The sequence below is a fragment of the Glandiceps talaboti genome, chromosome 2 (genome assembly GCF_964340395.1).
Source record: "Glandiceps talaboti chromosome 2, keGlaTala1.1, whole genome shotgun sequence".
NCBI classification, from domain to species: Eukaryota; Metazoa; Hemichordata; class Enteropneusta; family Spengelidae; genus Glandiceps; species Glandiceps talaboti.
The window spans coordinates 33,445,044-33,463,942 of NC_135550.1; the positions used below are offsets into that span (position 1 = coordinate 33,445,044).

General features: G+C 34.8%; 1 protein-coding gene and 2 non-coding genes across 3 annotated transcripts; all 3 read right to left on the reverse strand.

Annotated features, from left to right (window-relative positions):
* Window positions 1–5,425: 5,425 nt before the first annotated feature.
* On the reverse strand, window positions 5,426–18,797 carry LOC144449609 (actin-related protein 2). The gene is made up of 9 exons (XM_078140183.1): window positions 18,668–18,797; window positions 18,140–18,250; window positions 16,917–17,132; window positions 14,999–15,071; window positions 11,360–11,496; window positions 9,286–9,371; window positions 8,925–8,988; window positions 8,088–8,366; window positions 5,426–7,775 (listed from the first exon to the last, which is right to left on the reverse strand). Exons 1-9 carry the CDS (start codon window positions 18,713–18,715, stop codon window positions 7,605–7,607), a joined length of 1,185 nt encoding a protein of 394 aa, XP_077996309.1. The 5' UTR covers window positions 18,716–18,797; the 3' UTR covers window positions 5,426–7,604.
* Window positions 8,515–8,586, reverse strand: LOC144453867 (small nucleolar RNA SNORD61). The gene has a single exon (XR_013482443.1). It is a non-coding gene; the product is annotated as a small nucleolar RNA SNORD61 (small nucleolar RNA).
* On the reverse strand, window positions 9,052–9,123 carry LOC144453866 (small nucleolar RNA SNORD61). Its single transcript, XR_013482442.1, has one exon. It is a non-coding gene; the product is annotated as a small nucleolar RNA SNORD61 (small nucleolar RNA).
* Window positions 18,798–18,899: the final 102 nt, after the last annotated feature.

Here is an 18,899-nt window from a genome sequence, read left to right on the forward strand (position 1 = left end):
GAAGTAAATTTCCAGACCCCCCCCCCCAAATTGTGAAAGCAGCCTAATATATAAAAAACAAAAACAAACATAGGGCTTGCTCACAAATACTGAAAATATTAGTGCTGCCTTAGGTGGCGCGCCTGCTCAGGAAATGAGAGAATGAGAAATTAGAGGGTGCCCTGTCATATACTTTTTTCAAGAGAGAGAAATACACAAAATAATATCACAAAATCATGATCACCGCTTCCCACATCTGACCCTGCACATGTGTAACAGAAAATCTTGTTTCAATCACAAGGATCTCAAAATTGTTCGAGCAGGTCACCAATGCAATCCTCCGAGTGTACGTTTGTTTGTTTTTCAATTTTTCCAGTGTGAGCAGCTGCCAACATAATGCTCATCCTGATTGGCTATTCAAAAGTGCGAGATTCAAACACGGTCACATGTGGGAAGGCGGTGACCACTCGGAACAAAACAAATGATATAAAATGATGGAAATAGAGGTAAATAAAGACATCTAGCCACTTTCACCACATCAGATTTTAATAAGATCCATCCCTGTTAAAACTTTGCAATATGTGCCATCACTTCACTGTTGCTAGGCACACAAGTACAATTTCCTAACTAGAGACTGAAAGCAATATCCCCATCAAATATCATTAACCACGCTATTTGTCCAAAAATAGCACCAAAGGTGAAGTGCACAACTAATATTGAAATCCATGCTGTTGTTTTATAAAGGTCATCCTTTTAGTGTGTAGTTCTACCAAGTAGTTTTGAACTTTGAATTTTTTACCTAAATTCAGAAATAATTTTCAAATATTAATTATTTTGGAGGGGTGGCTGCTTCATGGTGCATAGGTTTTGATAAAAAATATAAATGCCCAATTGTAGGTGGATTTTGTTATTCATTTGACAGTGGAAAATGAGCATTGAAATTACATGTTGGCAAAGCTGGTAATAAAGAAGCAGACTGAATACTCAATTGTGTATCACTTCTATGTGAACTAGTTTCTCCAAGACAGCAGAATTGCACTATCAACTTGACTAATGTGGTGACACCACAGGAGCTGGTGCTGTTGCTAGTTCACCACTAGAGGGTGACCTGAAGGGTTGCCTAGTGAGTTTGTGCATCGTCATCTAGTGGTGAACTTAGCAACAGTGCCAACTCCAGAGGGTGACACCAGCAAAACTGTTTTCAAAGTGACTAAGGCTGCTTTCACAAAAACTTGTTAGGGGGGGGGGGGGGACACTTGAAAATATATGGGTAGTGTGTGGGGGGGGTACCTGAAAAAATGTTATGGGTTGTAGGGGGGGGTACCTGAAAATAAATTGACATCATGACTTTTCAAACATGGGAAAATAAGCTTTTAAAATGTTGGTCTTCCTTTTCAACAACAACAACAACAACAACAACAAAAACAACAACAACAACAACAACAAAAACAGCAGCTACAAACAACAGTTGCTCACAAGTTAGTAAAATGAAAAACAAAAACAGTCAAATTTTAATTTTCTTTTAATAAACTGTTAATGTAATGATAAATTGAAATAGGCGAATTGAGTGGTACAGATTGTTTTTTGTCTGAAAATACCAGTGTCTTTCATGTACACTACTATCTACTGTAATTTGGTTCATTTAATGTGTGAAATTACCTTTACACTGTACTGAAAATATATGTGTTTTGGTTTGTGGTTATCACAATGATATGTAACTTTTTCATGTAAATTCTTACTAGTATTAAATGACAGACAAATATGACAGACAACATTTTACATTTGCAGCTCTTGGAAGTTAAAAAAAAAGAGTTGGAAAAGGTTCATCTCAGCCTGCCATCAAAATGTAAAAGATGCACCTGCACTAAAACATACTTGACAAGTATCAAAAACTTCTGTGCAAGGTATTTTTTCATCCTATAGATATGACTATAATTTTCAACATAAACGTTTAATAACACATTCTAAATATTTCCTAAAATTAGCATATTGGCAACGTCTGCTACATGTGAAACAGAAGACAATATCTCACAAGCTGAGTTAACAGAGAAAAATTAAAATAAGGTTTTTGCACATACTTTTCAACTTTGCATGAATATACTATTACTTGTAAATATAAAGATAAATAAATATAATTTGACATAACTCTCAATATAAAGTTACCCTAAAGATATATGGCAGGAATGAGGTAGTGAACCTGTATAGTAAAGGGTTAGTGTCAAGTAAAAATGTTGAGAAACTTGATGAATTGAGCAAGAAACTGTGTGTCAAGAAAGAGATATTAAAGGGAGCAATCCTTCATTTAGAACAACAGAGAACACTTGCCTCTATGAGGGAAAGAAAAGAATGAAAGAAAGGGAGCAATGTGCTGAAAAAAAATTTGATGAATATGACTGGGATGCGCTTGTCAGAAACAGTGACATTTCCAAATTGAAATTGAAAGAACTTGATAAGTACTTTCCAACTATGAAATTCCAGCTGTGGTAGGAATGCACAAAATAGACAAAGTTGAGGCTGTAAGATGCCACTATTATCAATCTAAAGAAAGTGAGTGTGATTTGTCATCTGATGACAGTGACAGTGAGCATGATGATACAGCTAGTTCCAACTCTGATGAAGTTGAAGGAGAAATTGGGTCTGATGATGATGATGATGATGACAATGCCATGTTTACACAAGATCTGGAAGGAGAGCTACCACTTGGAAATCAAAAATTTAAATAAACACATTCTGAGACTTTGTTTAAAATCCTGCATTCACCTTTGTAATCTAATGTCAAAACCAGTCCAATAATCAGGCTATTCATTAAGATATACAATACTATGATAATAGGGCCATCTTAATTATCATTACCACTAATATATATCACTTGATTCCTATTCTGTTAGATGAAATGTGGCTGGCATTTTTGAGTCATACATTTATTTTCTTTTGACATTATATTGAACTAATTTACATCAAACAAGAACGGGATACATGGCAATGCATTTTATTAAGAGTTTTTTCAGTGTTATTTAGACCAATTTGATTTCTTTTAGCACACATTTAGGAAACTGAACTGAAACAATACAGTATAAAGGTCTCTTTAGATAACATGTGCATCACAATATTTGCAAATACAACTAAAATGACATTCAACTGTAACACTACTAGTATAATGTACTAATACAATATTGAACAGAAAACAAAGACTCAGTTGGTCTGCTGATCATTTTTCAAGAGTTATTCAAAGTGTAATTCATTTACAAGTATATGTTGTTTTTTGGAAAGGCAATGCACTGGTTAACATAACATTTTGTTTTAACTGGTGCATGTTTGTGTATACATATACACACAATATACAAATTGATTATATATATAATGGTCAAAGTTGGTATTAAGTGTATTATGTACAGTTTTGTACTTGGTACTGAATTTTAATGCACAGGAAGAGTATCCCCCCTAAAAATAATTTGGGTGGGGGGTACTTGAAAATTTATTCGGGTGGGGGGGGGGGGTACTTGAAATATTTTGGGTTTTGGCAGGGGGGGGTACTTGAAAAATTTTGGAATATGGTAGGGGGGTACTTGAAAAAAAATTAGGGTTTTACAAAAAATCTCCCGACCCCCCCCCCCCCCCCCCAACAAGTTTGTGTGAAAGCAGCCTAAGTGTCTTGTTAACTACAAACTGAATTCTCTATATGCCTGTGTATATATCTGGGTAAATTGGTAACTGAGCATCCGGGTTTCTATAAATGCCATCACTATAAAATCATCCTCTGAAAAGACCTCAAAATAACATCCTCTCACAACATATTTCACCAAGCCTTAGGTCAAGTTTCTATATGGTATCTTTATCGTGAAATTTTGGTCGCTTCGCATTGCATAAACTCTCTTCAGTAAGACGCAATCTGATTGGCTGTGTGGCTCACTGAGCAGAATGGCGTGGGCATGGGCGCCAGTTCAGATGTAGAGGAGGCGATCAGGATAAAAACATAATTATGTACCACGAAGGTCAATTCAGGCAAATTAACGAAGGTAAAATAGCAATGAACGTTTAGCCGACATCTACACCGGATTTTAATCAGATTGAATAACACTTCTAAAAACATCTCACCAAGTTTCAGGCTCATTGACCAAGTACTTTTTGACAAATGTTTTTTACCAAAATCCACATTTTTACATCTAATTTGCATGTCATTGGTGAAATAATTATATGCTTCTTCATCTATACACACAGATGCATCACCATTAAATTTCAGCCCAATCTGCTAGTACTTTTGGAAATAAAGATTTTTGACCAAAAAGACACATTTTTAGTCCTAATTTGCATATCACTGGAGGGATCACCATGTTATGAACAATTCTTAGTAAAAACACCATCAAGAATGTTCCCACCAAATTTCAGACTGATCTGTCCATTAGTTTTGAGTTTAAGTTTTTTGACAAAAAAATCACATTTTTTGACCCAAATCACACACTGGTGATAAGATCATTTTGATTTGGAAAATTTCCCAACTAGCCACCCAAGGTAATACATCCACCAAATATCATGGCAATCGGTTCAGCAGTTTTTGACTTTAAGTTGTTTACACAGACCTGGTAGGATGTAGGATGCAATGTGAAGGCTTTACTCCTATGTGTTTAATTGGCTGCAATGGATTGTATGCTCCCCGGGGAGTTGAGGAAGACTAAAGGGCTGTTGTGCCGTTCTGATCTGAGCCAGGGTTAATAATTGTAAGGTGCTTTGAAGTGTGGGAAAGCACTATATAAGAACCCAACATTGTTATTATTATTATTCATTTCATTATAGCTATAAAACAACTCAACATCAATTCAGTTGTGCTAAAATTAACATTTTCTCCTCTAAATCACCAACCTGGGTTGTGATTATTTTCATTTGAACAATTTCCCATCTACACACCCAAAGTAAAATCCATAACAAATCTCAAGGCAATTGATCTGGCAATTTTTTAACTAAATTGTTTACACTCACACACACACACTTCACGACTCCTCAATATTCAGTTGCACTAAAAAGTCTGCACAACTGGCAAACATTGGATTGAAAGATACTCTATCCACAATTTCAAGCTATCTGATGTGCTACATCCTTTTCCAAAATATTAACCAACTGTTAACATCAGTATCAGTATCAATATACAGTGTCAAGTATATACATTCTATCTGGCTATACTCTATATATAATATATTGGGTTTGATAAAAGCAAAAGTCCGGTTGTCTACGGTAAGAATACTTTATTACCAACATTTCGACCACACACAGGTCTTCTTCAGGGTGTAAAAATAACAAACGGAAACAGAGTGATTGTAATAAATAAAAAAAAATAAAAAAATGAAAAGATAATACACACACACACACACACAGACATTTCACTCTCTATATAATATATATCATGTTGTTCTACATGCATCCTTCACAAAAGGAGAAAGGACATAACTCCAAGGTATTTCAAAGATTTATTTGCTTCATTTCTGAGTTACTTCATTGTTTAATTGCTATGGTACAATATAGATGCCTCATTTTCCTGAAATTAACACTAAGCACTTTCTTAAATCAGTCTTATCAGCATACATGTATCAAGTCCTGTGCTGAAAGTAAATAAATGACGAAATCTCGGAATATCTTACACAAAACTAAACAAAATACTCAAAAAGGTGCTAATATATGGTTCTAAGAAGTTGGCCGAAGATTTTTTTCCCAAATAAAAAAACTGCAGATGAAATACTCAGATTAAATTTAATTCCAAAATTGAACATTTCAAAAATATCATCATGGTAATTTACTTTCCCTCATAAAAATGGCTAATTATCTCGCAGTGGAAAGGAAAGATCTAAGACATAGAGACTGTTACTCCCACAAAGGTCTGACCAAGATCTATGACATAGAGACTGTTACTCCCACAAAGGTGTGACCAAATATGAAAAGGATGCTGAAAAGATAGATAATATGGGGTTTTAAGAAAAGAACATCTCTTCTGCTAGATTAAAATATTTTAGTATTAGTCTGAATAATATATACTACTGTGGATTACCACTGGTACTACTATATACCACTACTGGTAGTTCTACTACCAGTAGTGGTAACATTCCAGAGAATGCTACTTGTGACTATTGGTGACTCTGTTAGCTTAATAACGGTAAATAATATACTAAGAATATATTTCAATAGAGGTGTATGTTTGTATTCTATATTACAATGGTCATAAAGAAATCCAATCTTCTGTAGTAGTTTTTTTGACAAGACTGGGATGACGTCACATGTTATATTCTGGTAATAACTGGGATGATGTGTTATATTCTGGTAATGACTGGGATGACATGTTATATTCTGGTAATGAGATATGGTAACATGACAAGTTCTAGTTTGTAGCTTTTATACTACCCTCTATGAAACTGTCACAATTTTAACAATGACAAGATTTTTGTTCTGGAATAGAATAATTTGAATCTGTTCGCATGGCTAAAACTACCTTGGTTTGGCAAAAATCTGTCTATCACTTTGCATATTTCAATGTATGATAGCAAAACCTGGATTGAACACAAATTACAACACAGGGGGTATCTGTCATTGCCACTGAGGTGTCAACTCATCTTATTTATATAATCTCTCAATACTGAGTCTTCATATATAACACTTACAAATCTTTTTGTTAAGGTCAACAAATACATACAATTTGCAAGAGGCCACCACAAAAATTATGACATACCCATTTGACCCTTTTCAAATAAAGCTCATTTTACCAGATATTCCTCTCTGTTACCAGGCTAGTAAAACCTTTAAAATTAGTCAAACATCAAAGAAAATACAAGTATTTCCTTTCACGTTTTCTTTTTGTATCAAAATTTGTTCCAATTCCAGGTTTTTATTTTTCTTTGACTACGTTCTTCAAATCTTGAATATATACAGAAAGTTTACCTCAAAATAATGAAGTTTTTAGAATAAATCATCTTAAGTATTTATTTCAGCAATCCCTGGGCTGTAATATAGAAACCATCCAAGCAAGTTGTGTGTGTGTGTACGTGTGTTGTATAGAGTGAGTTCTGTAGACAATGTCATTGGCTGGTATGTACATGTACATATGAATTATTTCGACTGCACATCAACTAGAATTTTACTTGCATCACTCATTGCATCTTCATATATATGGTGAATATTAATGGCATACAGGATACACTTCCTGTAACTATATTGGAGTTTTGAAAAATACATGATAACTGTAATCAAGCTATGAATGAAAGCAGTAAAGTAGTTATAAATCTGCAAATTTGTTTTTCCCCTTGTGCTGAACAAGCAGATATTCCAATAGAGCATATCTTGTGGTATAAATGTGTATTGTGGTGACTTCATTGCCTGGTACCATATGTTTGATTTTTCAACTAAATCAATGACAGCTAATAGAACTTAGAAAGAAGCATCCAAACCATAACTGGCTCGATGAATTTTTCTTTTTAAACAATTTACATTCTTATATTCTGTAAATAAAACTGAGCATTTACAATAATTCATCTTTCCATCTCTCTACTTTGCTATCTATCTCTAGCAATATATTTAGCCATTATAAAACAAACCTGGCCCACCCTACATCCATCCCCTTTCCCTGGTAATTTGTTCCTGTATTTATGTTACTTAGAGCTGATTCCTAATTTTTCTAAGCATCGGATTCCTTTCTCTTGGTACTCCTCTCTGGACATCCAGAATGTGTCTTTGTCCTTCATAATGTCAGCTAAAACAGCACCACCAAGGAACACCATGTGCTTACGTCTTGGAGGATCTTCAATCCTGATCTTGAATTTCTGAAATAAACATTCAACCTTGTTAAACCTGGTAATGTCAAAGATGTCAGGATACCAAAACATGCGTGTTATAAACACTATGTATAATTATCTATGTTATTAATTTGGGAATATTTTTGGTAGTAATGTGTTTCAACAAGATTTTAGTTAAATGGTGGCAATGTTTGCAATGTGGGGATATATAGCTATAGCACATATGATTTCCATGCATTGGTAGAGAAAGAACAAAAAGAAGAATTTCACCTGAAGGATGACAGTAAAAGTTTTGAAGCTTTCAATTCCATATAAATCCATGGCATATTTCTTGCTTACCGAAAGTTTTGTTGTGTCACCCTTGAGTACCCTTTCAAGGTAGAGTTGTTTAATTTCTCTTTCAAGCCGTGATGGTAGGCCAGGATACATGGTGGAACCCCCAGATAAGACTATGTGTTTGTAGAATTCAGATCTGGTATCAATATCAGCTGCCTGTATAGTGTTAAACAATAATTCTGCCACACCAACACCTTCTATGTTGATCAGATGGGGTTGGAAAAGTGCCTCTGGAGCTTCAAACCTCTCTCCACCAACCTTGATAACTCTTCCATCAGGCAACTGCATGGATGTGGAAGAAATGAATGATTTAATTTCATATAATATAGTATTATAAAACTGTCACAAAGAAAAGCATGTTGATGTTGTTTTTCTTAGCAAGTCTGACGAAGCATATGACCATAATCTTTTTGAATTGTGTTAATGATGTCTGTTCAGCACTTCTTAGAGGATTACTATGTAAACTTCTTCACTTCACAATCAGTACACAGTTCATCACTACAGACATTCATTACACTATTTCAGTGTGGAATTTTGATTATATACAAAATGATATTCTACAGAGCATTGGTTTATAGTAATAAAAATATACATATTGTCAGTAAAATTGTCACCAAATGGAGTCTAATTGGATAGTACTCAACAACTGTCTATGAAAACTAAATGATAATAATTCAGGGTAAAATCAATGAGCAATGTTTGATGAAATGAAGAATTTGATTTTGGGTAATAATGGTTGTACATCAAATTGATGACTTCTAATCATTACACTTATTTAATTTTCTTAGGCAAGTGTGCAGTAATGGTAAGAAATTGCTGAAAAGTCAAGAGTATTCTTACTGTATATGATTCAACTAAGACTGTTGTTTCTAAAGCAAGTTTTTGTTCTTGTTCAACATCATACCTGCAATGAAAGAATTGTGTCATTAGTACGTATTGCCTCAAAATAAATGTTCTCTATATATGTCTGTTCAGAACTTCTTAGAGGATTACTATGTAAACTTCTTCACTTCGTAATCAGTACACAGTTCATCACTACAGCCATTTACCAAATACACAACAGTGACTGAGAGTATATTCATTTCTAATTGATGGGTAAATGAAAAGATGGCTATTATCATCACCTCATTATGTAAACCACCGCTATAATCAGCATTTTTTAAAAATTTGAAAATTGTTTAGAAATAGCTAGAATACATACGCAACATAACAGAGTTTTTCCTTCATCATTCTAATGGTTTCAAAGTCTGCAGAATGATTGAATGCATAGCCACGTAAAAGCAGCAACTGTGGAGAGAAAACAATATGTTTCATTGCTATGCAATGCTGCACAAAAACAACAACAACAACAACAACAACAACAACAACAACAACAATAATAATAATAATCTTTATTTACATTGGATAGTTCTTTAAGTACTTGTTTCTCAAGAAGTCTAGTTAAGGCCATCCCTCATGGATTCAGTGTTAATGCAGGAGGAAACTGGAGTACCCGGGGAAAACCTGTGTTGTTCGGTAGAGTCAAACTGAAATATACTCTTCTTACAATAGGCGTGGTTAATTTAAAATAAAACCCTGAATGGGTTCAAACCCTGAAGTGGGAAGAGGCAAGTGGTTTAACAACTTGGCCACCGACAACATTACTGGAATAGAATGTGAACATCCAATATTTTAAAATACTAGTACTCTACACCAAAGTAACTAGTATGGATCTGTTTAGTGCTATTGGTAGACTGTTGATGGTAGAAATGAATAAATTGTTGTTAACAAAACATGTACAAATTGACAAAGCATACTATGACGCTTCTAATAAAACACAAACCAAAATATATAAATGATTGACTTAGCATATGACCCTAACTTTTTTGAAATATGTGTGTCCTAATTATGTCTGTTCAGCACTTCTTAGAGGATTACTATGTACACTTCTTCACTTCACTATCAACCCCAATCAGAACACAGTCCATCACATTCACTACAGTCAATCATCTACTGAATATTTTAAACTTAAATTTGTGTTTTGATATCTTGACCTAACTTCATATATAAGAGCTGAAGACAAAAAATCCAACAGTGGAAATATTTGATGTGATTAAAGGTCATTATTCAAGATTTTATGTAATCTTCCTTTGGCTGATAGGTAGATATTTTTAGCCCTGTCCTCATATGAATTGGTTTTGAATTGAATCAAATTGAATCGATTTAGTTATACTGGCTTGAAATCAGTTTATGTTTCGCAGGAATTCGTTCAAGTTATCCCTCAAGCAAGGGCTGCCAGAGCTCAACAGTTATTTCTTGCTTGACAAAGGTCATTTGGATAGACAAATTAGAGTTAATCAAGATTGTGTTGATTGATATACTATGGGTGAAGCAATGTCAATGCCAATGATCGATTTGGGCCAAGCGATGTAATATTGACTTTACGTTATAATTTTACCTAAATATGATTGAACTTTGAGATGATCAAGCCTAGTTAACATATATATATATATATATATATATGGACTTTGATAGATACTTGACGTAAACCTTCACCCCCTTTTATGGGGCCTTGTCATTTGAAAATAGTGCCAAAGGCATTGTAGCACAACTGTATAATTTTTAAACATTAAACAATAGCTTGTTATCAAGTCCCAGACACACAATTTATTACTTGGCTGTGGTGGAAATGGTCAGTTATAGACATACTTGTGTGACTGCCATCCAACTTTTCCAGAGTAATTGAAAGAAACGATAGCTTTCCCTACTGAACTTGAAGGGATTGCATGGTATGCTTTCAAGATAAGCAACCTGCCAAAGTGTCTGGGAGCAACCATAGTCACTGTACCATTAAGTAAAAGCTAGGGAAGGGACAATGTGATATTGTGCATATGTACTACCACTAACTACCATTAGGTAAAAGCTAGGGAAGGGACAATGTGATATTGTGCATATGTACTACCACTAACTACCATTAGGTAAAAGCTAGGGAAGGGACAATGTGATATTGTGCATATGTACTACCACTAACTACCATTAGGTAAAAGCTAGGGAAGGGACAATGTGATATTGTGCACTACCACTCACTACCATTCAACCGAGTGAGGATTAAAGTTATGTTGTTCCTACTTTAGTAATTGCTGAGGGTCCATTCAACAAGTGGTTTCATACTGGACAGGGGATTTCAATTCTGAAAATACCAATGACTATTTTGTGAGGTAACTAGGTCATCTCTGTACATCAAGATCTATTCATCAGTTTGGAGGGATGTACAACAACTTAATTTTACAACTTACTTTTATAAGGTACCTTGTGATATCTCGACCTGCAATGTCGAGACGTCTTGTAAGATGGGGAAGAGCAAAGCCTTCATATGTTGGACAGATGTGGGTAACACCATCACCAGAATCTACTACCACACCAGTTAGAAGACCTAGAACACAATAAACATTCATGTAAGTGGTTATGTCAAGCAGAATGATTCCATATGCATATTTTGTGTCTATCTATTAAAGTGGAGAGAATGGAAATCTGATAGGTGTGTAAACAGCTGTGCACTGTGAAAAAAAAGAATGTTTGACATACAAGAAAAAAGACAATAACAATTTACAACTGTATAATTCCTTTTTGTGAATTAAATTCTACAATAAAGCAAATCAATTGCATATTTTCATAATAGCAAATTTATTTGATGGTGTTTAACCATATATCACCACTTTACTATGATAGTACAAGGCAAGTGTCACAGCATGTTCACTTGTTAGTGCTCTTGGTATGCTTTCAAAAACTTGATAACAGAGTTGGGGGAATCCACATACAAATTTACATAGTACCCCCAACTCTGTAATACTTTTGATGCACATCTTAGTAAAATGTACAGTGTTCTCCCGGGGGGTGGGGGTGGGGGGGGGGGGGGAGGGAGTCTGGCTATAGTACTTTCAGTGTGCTATTCACACATAGGCAGATCAAGTCACTGGTGATCAGTGTTAATTGATGAAATTTCTTATTGTTTTTAAATGGTAACTTTGGCCTCCAAGGAAACAAATGCCCTAAAACAAACAGTTGTTCACACCTTTTCTAAAGTAAAGTGACACCGTTGTGTCACATGCTCTGTGTCATTTGCAAAGTTTTTCTTCCCTCTTGTGTGAAGGCGTTGCTGAAGTTGAAATCAAAGGATATTCCGGCACCAAAAATCTATATAAAGTCTGTGAAAATGTGGAATACGACTTTTCCAACACTAAATTTGATACCGTACGACAATGAACTCGATGTATCAAAAATGAGTAGTATGAATTACATGGCAGATATGATGCTGTAGACTTTCGACTAGCATTCTTCAACGTCTTCAAAAAAGTATAACAGATTCATATACCTTTTGATAAAGTGGTGATGTTGTGTTCAATCATTAGTTTTATGCTCAATTTTACCCTGAAAACACTTTTAATTAATAGTGGGACATTGTATATTGCAAAGTTTGACCAGGGCGACTGCATAAAAAATTTCAATCGTCACAAATTCTCGCGAGTTTTTTGAGCCCTCAATAGCAAGTTTCACACATCATGAGATTTTGGCAAGGCGCGACGACTACATGTAGGTGTATGCAAACTTTTTAATGTTTTCTACCTCTACTAGTCTCGGGACATTTAGTTTTAAATAATTTTAGCTTTTCCTGAGAAAACTAATCGTTATTGTTATTGCATGAAAACATTATGCAAATGAGGTGCCCTGCAATCCAAACAATTCAGGGTGAACACTGATGTATATGGGTAGATGTTTCCTGCCAATACAACATTCATGATACAGCCATACATAAAGTAAGCTACAAGTGATGCCATGATATAGCCATACATAAAGTAAGCTACAAGTGATGCCATGATATAGCCATACGTAAAGGAAGCTACAAGTGATGCCATGATATAGCCATACTTGTATAATAAGCTACAAGTGATGCCATGATATAGCCATATTTGTATAGTAAGCTACAAGTGATGCCATGATATAGCCATACGTTAAGTAAGCTACAAGTGATGCCATGATATAGCCATACTTGTATAGTAAGCTACAAGTGATGCCATGATATAGCCATACTTGTATAGTAAGCTACAAGTGATGCCATGATATAGCCATACTTGTATAGTAAGCTACAAGTGATGTCATGATATAGCCATACTTGTATTGTAAGCTACAAGTGATGCCATGATATAGCCATATGTAAAGTAAGCTACAAGTGATGCCATGATATAGCCATATTTGTATAGTAAGCTACAAGTGATGCCATTATACAGTCAGGGATCTGCCGACGCCGGTCGGCACCGGTCGCTAGCGTCCGGGACTCAGTCTTGCCGACCACCACTCAAAGGTTGCCGACCACCACCTTCAAGTGTCACAATTTGGTTTAACATCGACCCCCACGCTCACTTTAATAATTACACATTCATTTTCTGCCCACATGGGCGTATTGATTTAAAAGATAATGAAGTATGAAAATGTCTTTGAGAAAAGAACAATGTAGACGACCATTAATTACAATAATGACAAATACTTGACTATTTATAAAGACGAAGTGTGAACTGACACCAGCTGACGCACATGTACACAGTACAGTACGTTTGTATTACACTGGGCAAACACGATGCTGCAGACTTTCGACTAGCATTCTTCAGCGTCGTCAAAAAAGTATAACAGCCTCATATACCTTTTATAAAGTGTTGACGTTGTGTCCGATCATTAGTTTTCTGTTTAATTTTACTCTGAAAACACTTTTAGTTAGTAGTTTGCCATCGTACATAGCACGACGATGAAAACACGTAATTTCCAAAATGGCGGGCGGTGACGTCACAAACTATCGCGAGGTCTCATGTAGCACGAGATTTCGTCTAAACGCGATGCGTATGTGTGGATATACGCAACTTTTTAGAGTTTTGAAACTGCAGTCGTCTTTGGATATTTAGTTTGATTGAAACAACTTTAGCTTTTCAGAAAACTAATCAAAAACTGATTGAAAAAAATTGATGTGCAAAGACTGAGATTAGAGTTATAAATCTGTAGAGAAAGAAAAGTTGGTTTTAACTTTTTCATTGGCAACTTTGAGTGTACCATTAATTTATTCATGAATATTAATTATGCAAATTAACATGAATATTAATTAGCGACCGGGACTACTCTCAAGCTTGGCAGAACCCTGTACAGTCATACTTGTATAGTAAGCTACAAGTGATGCCATTATATAGCCATATGTAAAGTAAGCTACAAGTGATGCCATGATATAGCCATACTTGTATAGTAAGCTACAAGTGATGCCATTATAGTCATACTTGTATAGTAAGCTACAAGTGATGCCATGATATAGCCATATGTAAAGTAAGCTACAAGTGATGCCATGATATAGCCATACTTGTATACTAAGCTACAAGTGATGCCATTATAGTCATACTTGTATAGTAAGTTACAAGTGATGCCATGATATAGTCATACGTTAAGTAAGCTACAAGTGATGCCATGATATAGCCATACTTGTATAGTAAGCTACAAGTGATGCCATGATACAGCCATACTTGTATAGTAAGCTACAAGTGATGCCATGATATAGCCATACTTGTATAGTAAGCTACAAGTGATGCCATGATATAGCCATACTTGTATAGTAAGCTACAAGTGATGCCATGATACAGCCATACTTGTATAGTAAGCTACAAGTGATGCCATGATATAGCCATACTTGTATAGTAAGCTACAAGTGATGCCATGATATAGCCATATTTGTAAAGTAAGCTACAAGTGATGCCATGATATAGCCATACTTGTATAGTAAGCTACAAGTGATGCCATGATATAGCCATACTTGTATAGTAAGCTACAAGTGATGCCATGATATAGCCATACTTGTATAGTAAGCTACAAGTGATGCCATTATATTTTAGGTAAGCTTAATTTACCTTGTGCATAGAGTGTAAGTACAGCCTGGACTGCTATGTAGCAACCTGCCACTTCATACTGTTCAAACATCATCTGAAACAGATAACATGAAACATTGTAACGCAGGGTTTGTACTGATACGCTGTGATATACATCATCTGAAACAGATAACATGAAACATTGTAATGCACAGTTTGTATAGACACACTGTGATATACATCATGTGAAACAGGTAACGTGAAACATTGTAACGCAGGGTTTGTACAGATACACTGTGATATACATCATGTGAAATAGATAACGTGACACATTGTAACAGAGTTTGTACAGACAAACTGTGTTATACATTATCTGAAACAGATAACATGAAACATTGTAATGCATAGTTTGTACAGACACTGTTCAAACATCTGAAACAGATAACATGAAACATTGTAATGCATAGTTTGTACAGACACACTGTTCAAACATCTGAAACAGATAACATGAAACATTGTAAGGCATAGTTTGTACAGACACACTGTGATATACATCATCTGTGCTCAAATCACCCATGTATGCAAACATAATGATAGGGTTTGCTTTGTTTACAATACTATCTGTAATTTCATTTAATAGAGAGTTACAGGTAAATACTAAATGTAGTTATGGTTGTCTGAATGTTACATTTCACACATTGAAGCAGTTTCAAGGCCAGAACAGCTGTGACAATTGGCATGGCACTGAAATCTGTAGATTTACATACACCATGGTGCTTATAGCTCTGTCTGGCAGAGCTATAACAATGTTCACAAGATTGACCCTATGAAATTCTCTTGTCTCCACTGATATATTTGGGTGAATAAACACCTAACAGAATCATACACCATGTACATTAATACATTAATACATTTTTTTACATGATTTGAAGCTTGCATTGTTACATGTATTAAGATATTGCTTAAATTACAAAAAATAATTAATTATATGCAAGTGACTCATTAAAGTTGAAGCCACACAAACAAGCATCGCAGGCCATGTGTGTTTTGTCATCATGAATGTTTGTCCCAAATCATTGACATTTAAAAACTTGTAATCTCTAGATATTGCCTAATTATCAAAAATTTTTATTTATGCAAATTTAATGCTCCATTAATATTAATAGGATGTTTTCCAAAACACATGCTACTGTATATCATGTTTTGTTTCATTCACAGTCTCCTCTCATGCTACTCTACATCACACATCAAAATTTAGGTGGGGGGCACAGGTATAACAACAGGGGAACTTTGGTAGAATTTACCTATTTCACAAAAAGATTGCACTGATAAGGAAAAAACATAACATAACTTCAGAAAATAGGGTAGGTAGGGGGGAATTTTATTTCATTTCATACATTTAAATTACTTAAATCAGTGACAAGATTGGTCACAATAGTTTTGATACACTTGATGAGGTGTAAAAGAAGTAAATGAAGACAATTATGTGATTCAGAAGTAGACAAACACAATATGCGGACTGTGCTGTTATAGGCTGAAATGACATCATTTCTCTCTGGAATGTGATTTTTTACAGATATTTTGGCAAGAAAGCTACATGGAAATTGAAGTATTAAAATTGTCATAATTTTACCTTTTTGCATGTAAATATATTTATCTCTTCAATGGTATACATTGATCTACTATTGTTCCTGTTCAGCGCCATAGAATATTATTTCGTATTGGATTTTGACACTATACAAATTCTTTTGATTGATATACATGTATATTATGATATTATAAAGCAAAAAGTGCACATTGTTCCCTGTCACAGTATAAGCTGCATTATAATTGTTCACTGCCCTTTACATCCTGTTGAATATCAAATGTACTACATGTAGTTTCACAATCATGGCTTCGTCACAATCCTCATACTAGTTTTGTGCTATGTTGAATGTGATCACTTTGATAATTTACTTACTTCTATCATTTTTTCTCTATTCTTGCTTGGATTCAATGGTGGTTCTGTAAGTAGTACTTTGCAATTACGTGTATCTACATTTAGTTTAGATTCTCCAAATGTGTAATCCCAAACGTGTTTCATGTCATCCCAATTACGAACAATGCCATTTTCCATTGGATAGTTCACTTCCAACATAGAACGTAACTTACTAGCTTCATCTCCGACCATCAAATCCTAAAAGAAAATTGCAGGAAAATTACATGACACATGTAATTTATTTGAAATTTTTAGCATTATCATTGATTGATTGATTGATAATTATTAAACACATTTCAATTATCAATGTTATGTAACTTGCAGAAAGTTTGACAAAAAAGATGAAAAGAAAGACACTGAAAAATTGTATTGTATGTCTAGTCCGAGGAGGCTGACTTGAGTATGAAGTCAGATATATTTGGTAGGTAGGATTTTGTTCTCAGTCAGAGATCCAACTGGTCTAAAATTTGTGATCAAACACCATAAATTGGTTTACTTCTTTCCCACACTTCAAAGGAAACTTGTCACATGGTTTATCAATTTTTTAAACTGCATAGCTCAAGTAAGGGCAAATTTTGTCTCAAAAACTTGATTTTCGGGTCATGAATGTTTATGAGATGGTGCATCCTCATTCATTAATTTGAACATATAATTTGAACAATGCTAACCTATTGGACAATCACCATATGGGTCAGTGTGGGCGTGTCGGTGAGTTAGGGCCCACTATCTCATTATTATTATTTGAATGCACTCCATAAGTTTGAGACCATTTGTATCTCTGACATATAAGTTTTTAGAACAGTCATATTCACCAATTTAAATATATGGAGCATGACAAAACAAACACAGAAGAGGAAGAAAATATGATAATGGTGGCAATACTAGTACACATATCCATCAATGATATAAAAAAAATGATGTACAAGTGTATGTAGGTCCAACACACATCACTGATCTGTTTCTTTATTATGATGCATTTCATTCTTTGACTAGTACAGTAGTAGTACTATTTCTGCTTGAAATTTGAATTACACTACAGTACAAATACTTTCCCAAGTATTCTATCAGTTATTGAACAATGAACTGACAATTTGTCTCCTAAACTGTGATTACAAAAAATTCTATGCGAGTCGATTCTCGGATTTCATTCACAAGTTTAATACTGATACTTTGACACTCCCTTCCGAACCAGGAAGTGACCTTACCTTTACTTCAATGTCGCCTACTTTTGCAGTAGACCTTATAATAGGTCGACCGACCAAGGAAGGGAAGATATGAGCTGGAAAATTCGCCCCAGCATATCCACACTTGACAAACTGTGAAAAAAACCAAAACAATACTTGTAACGTGTGTAAGTAATCAAATCGAAGAATAATTTAGCAAAAACAGCAAATGTTTGCATGCAGACATTCAGGTGGGTGGGGACATTGGTGAAAAACATTTGTGTACTTCCTGTTCAAATCTTTGCCAAAATGTTGGTTTTCAAGGGTGCAATGGGGATAAATATCCATCTAAGTCGTGTAGCCATTACATGGTAGTATTTACCTGGTATGATTTTGTCGTTAAAATACTTCATTCAATCTTGAGCTCACGCAACTCATCATGTAAATATTCCGAAGGTGTAATGTAAGTTTCAACTTCCTCCATATACACTTACATCAACATCGTCGACCCCCTTCACTTCGGACGCATAAATATGAAACAAAACACTCACTAAATAATAAAATACTTACCCCAGTACCATTGTCACATACTATTATGTTCCTGCCTTGACTATCCATGGCAGATGAGGATGGATGGTAGAACTGCAGTAGAAGTTCCACCGGGGTTATAAGCCCTGATGATCCGCCCGTAAACTTCTAATTCGAGTATTGCAAATATTCTAGTACAATTTCGAGCTGACGGAATACTATTTTCAGGCAAGGTATATATAAATATTTCTATTTTATATATTTAATCTATTTT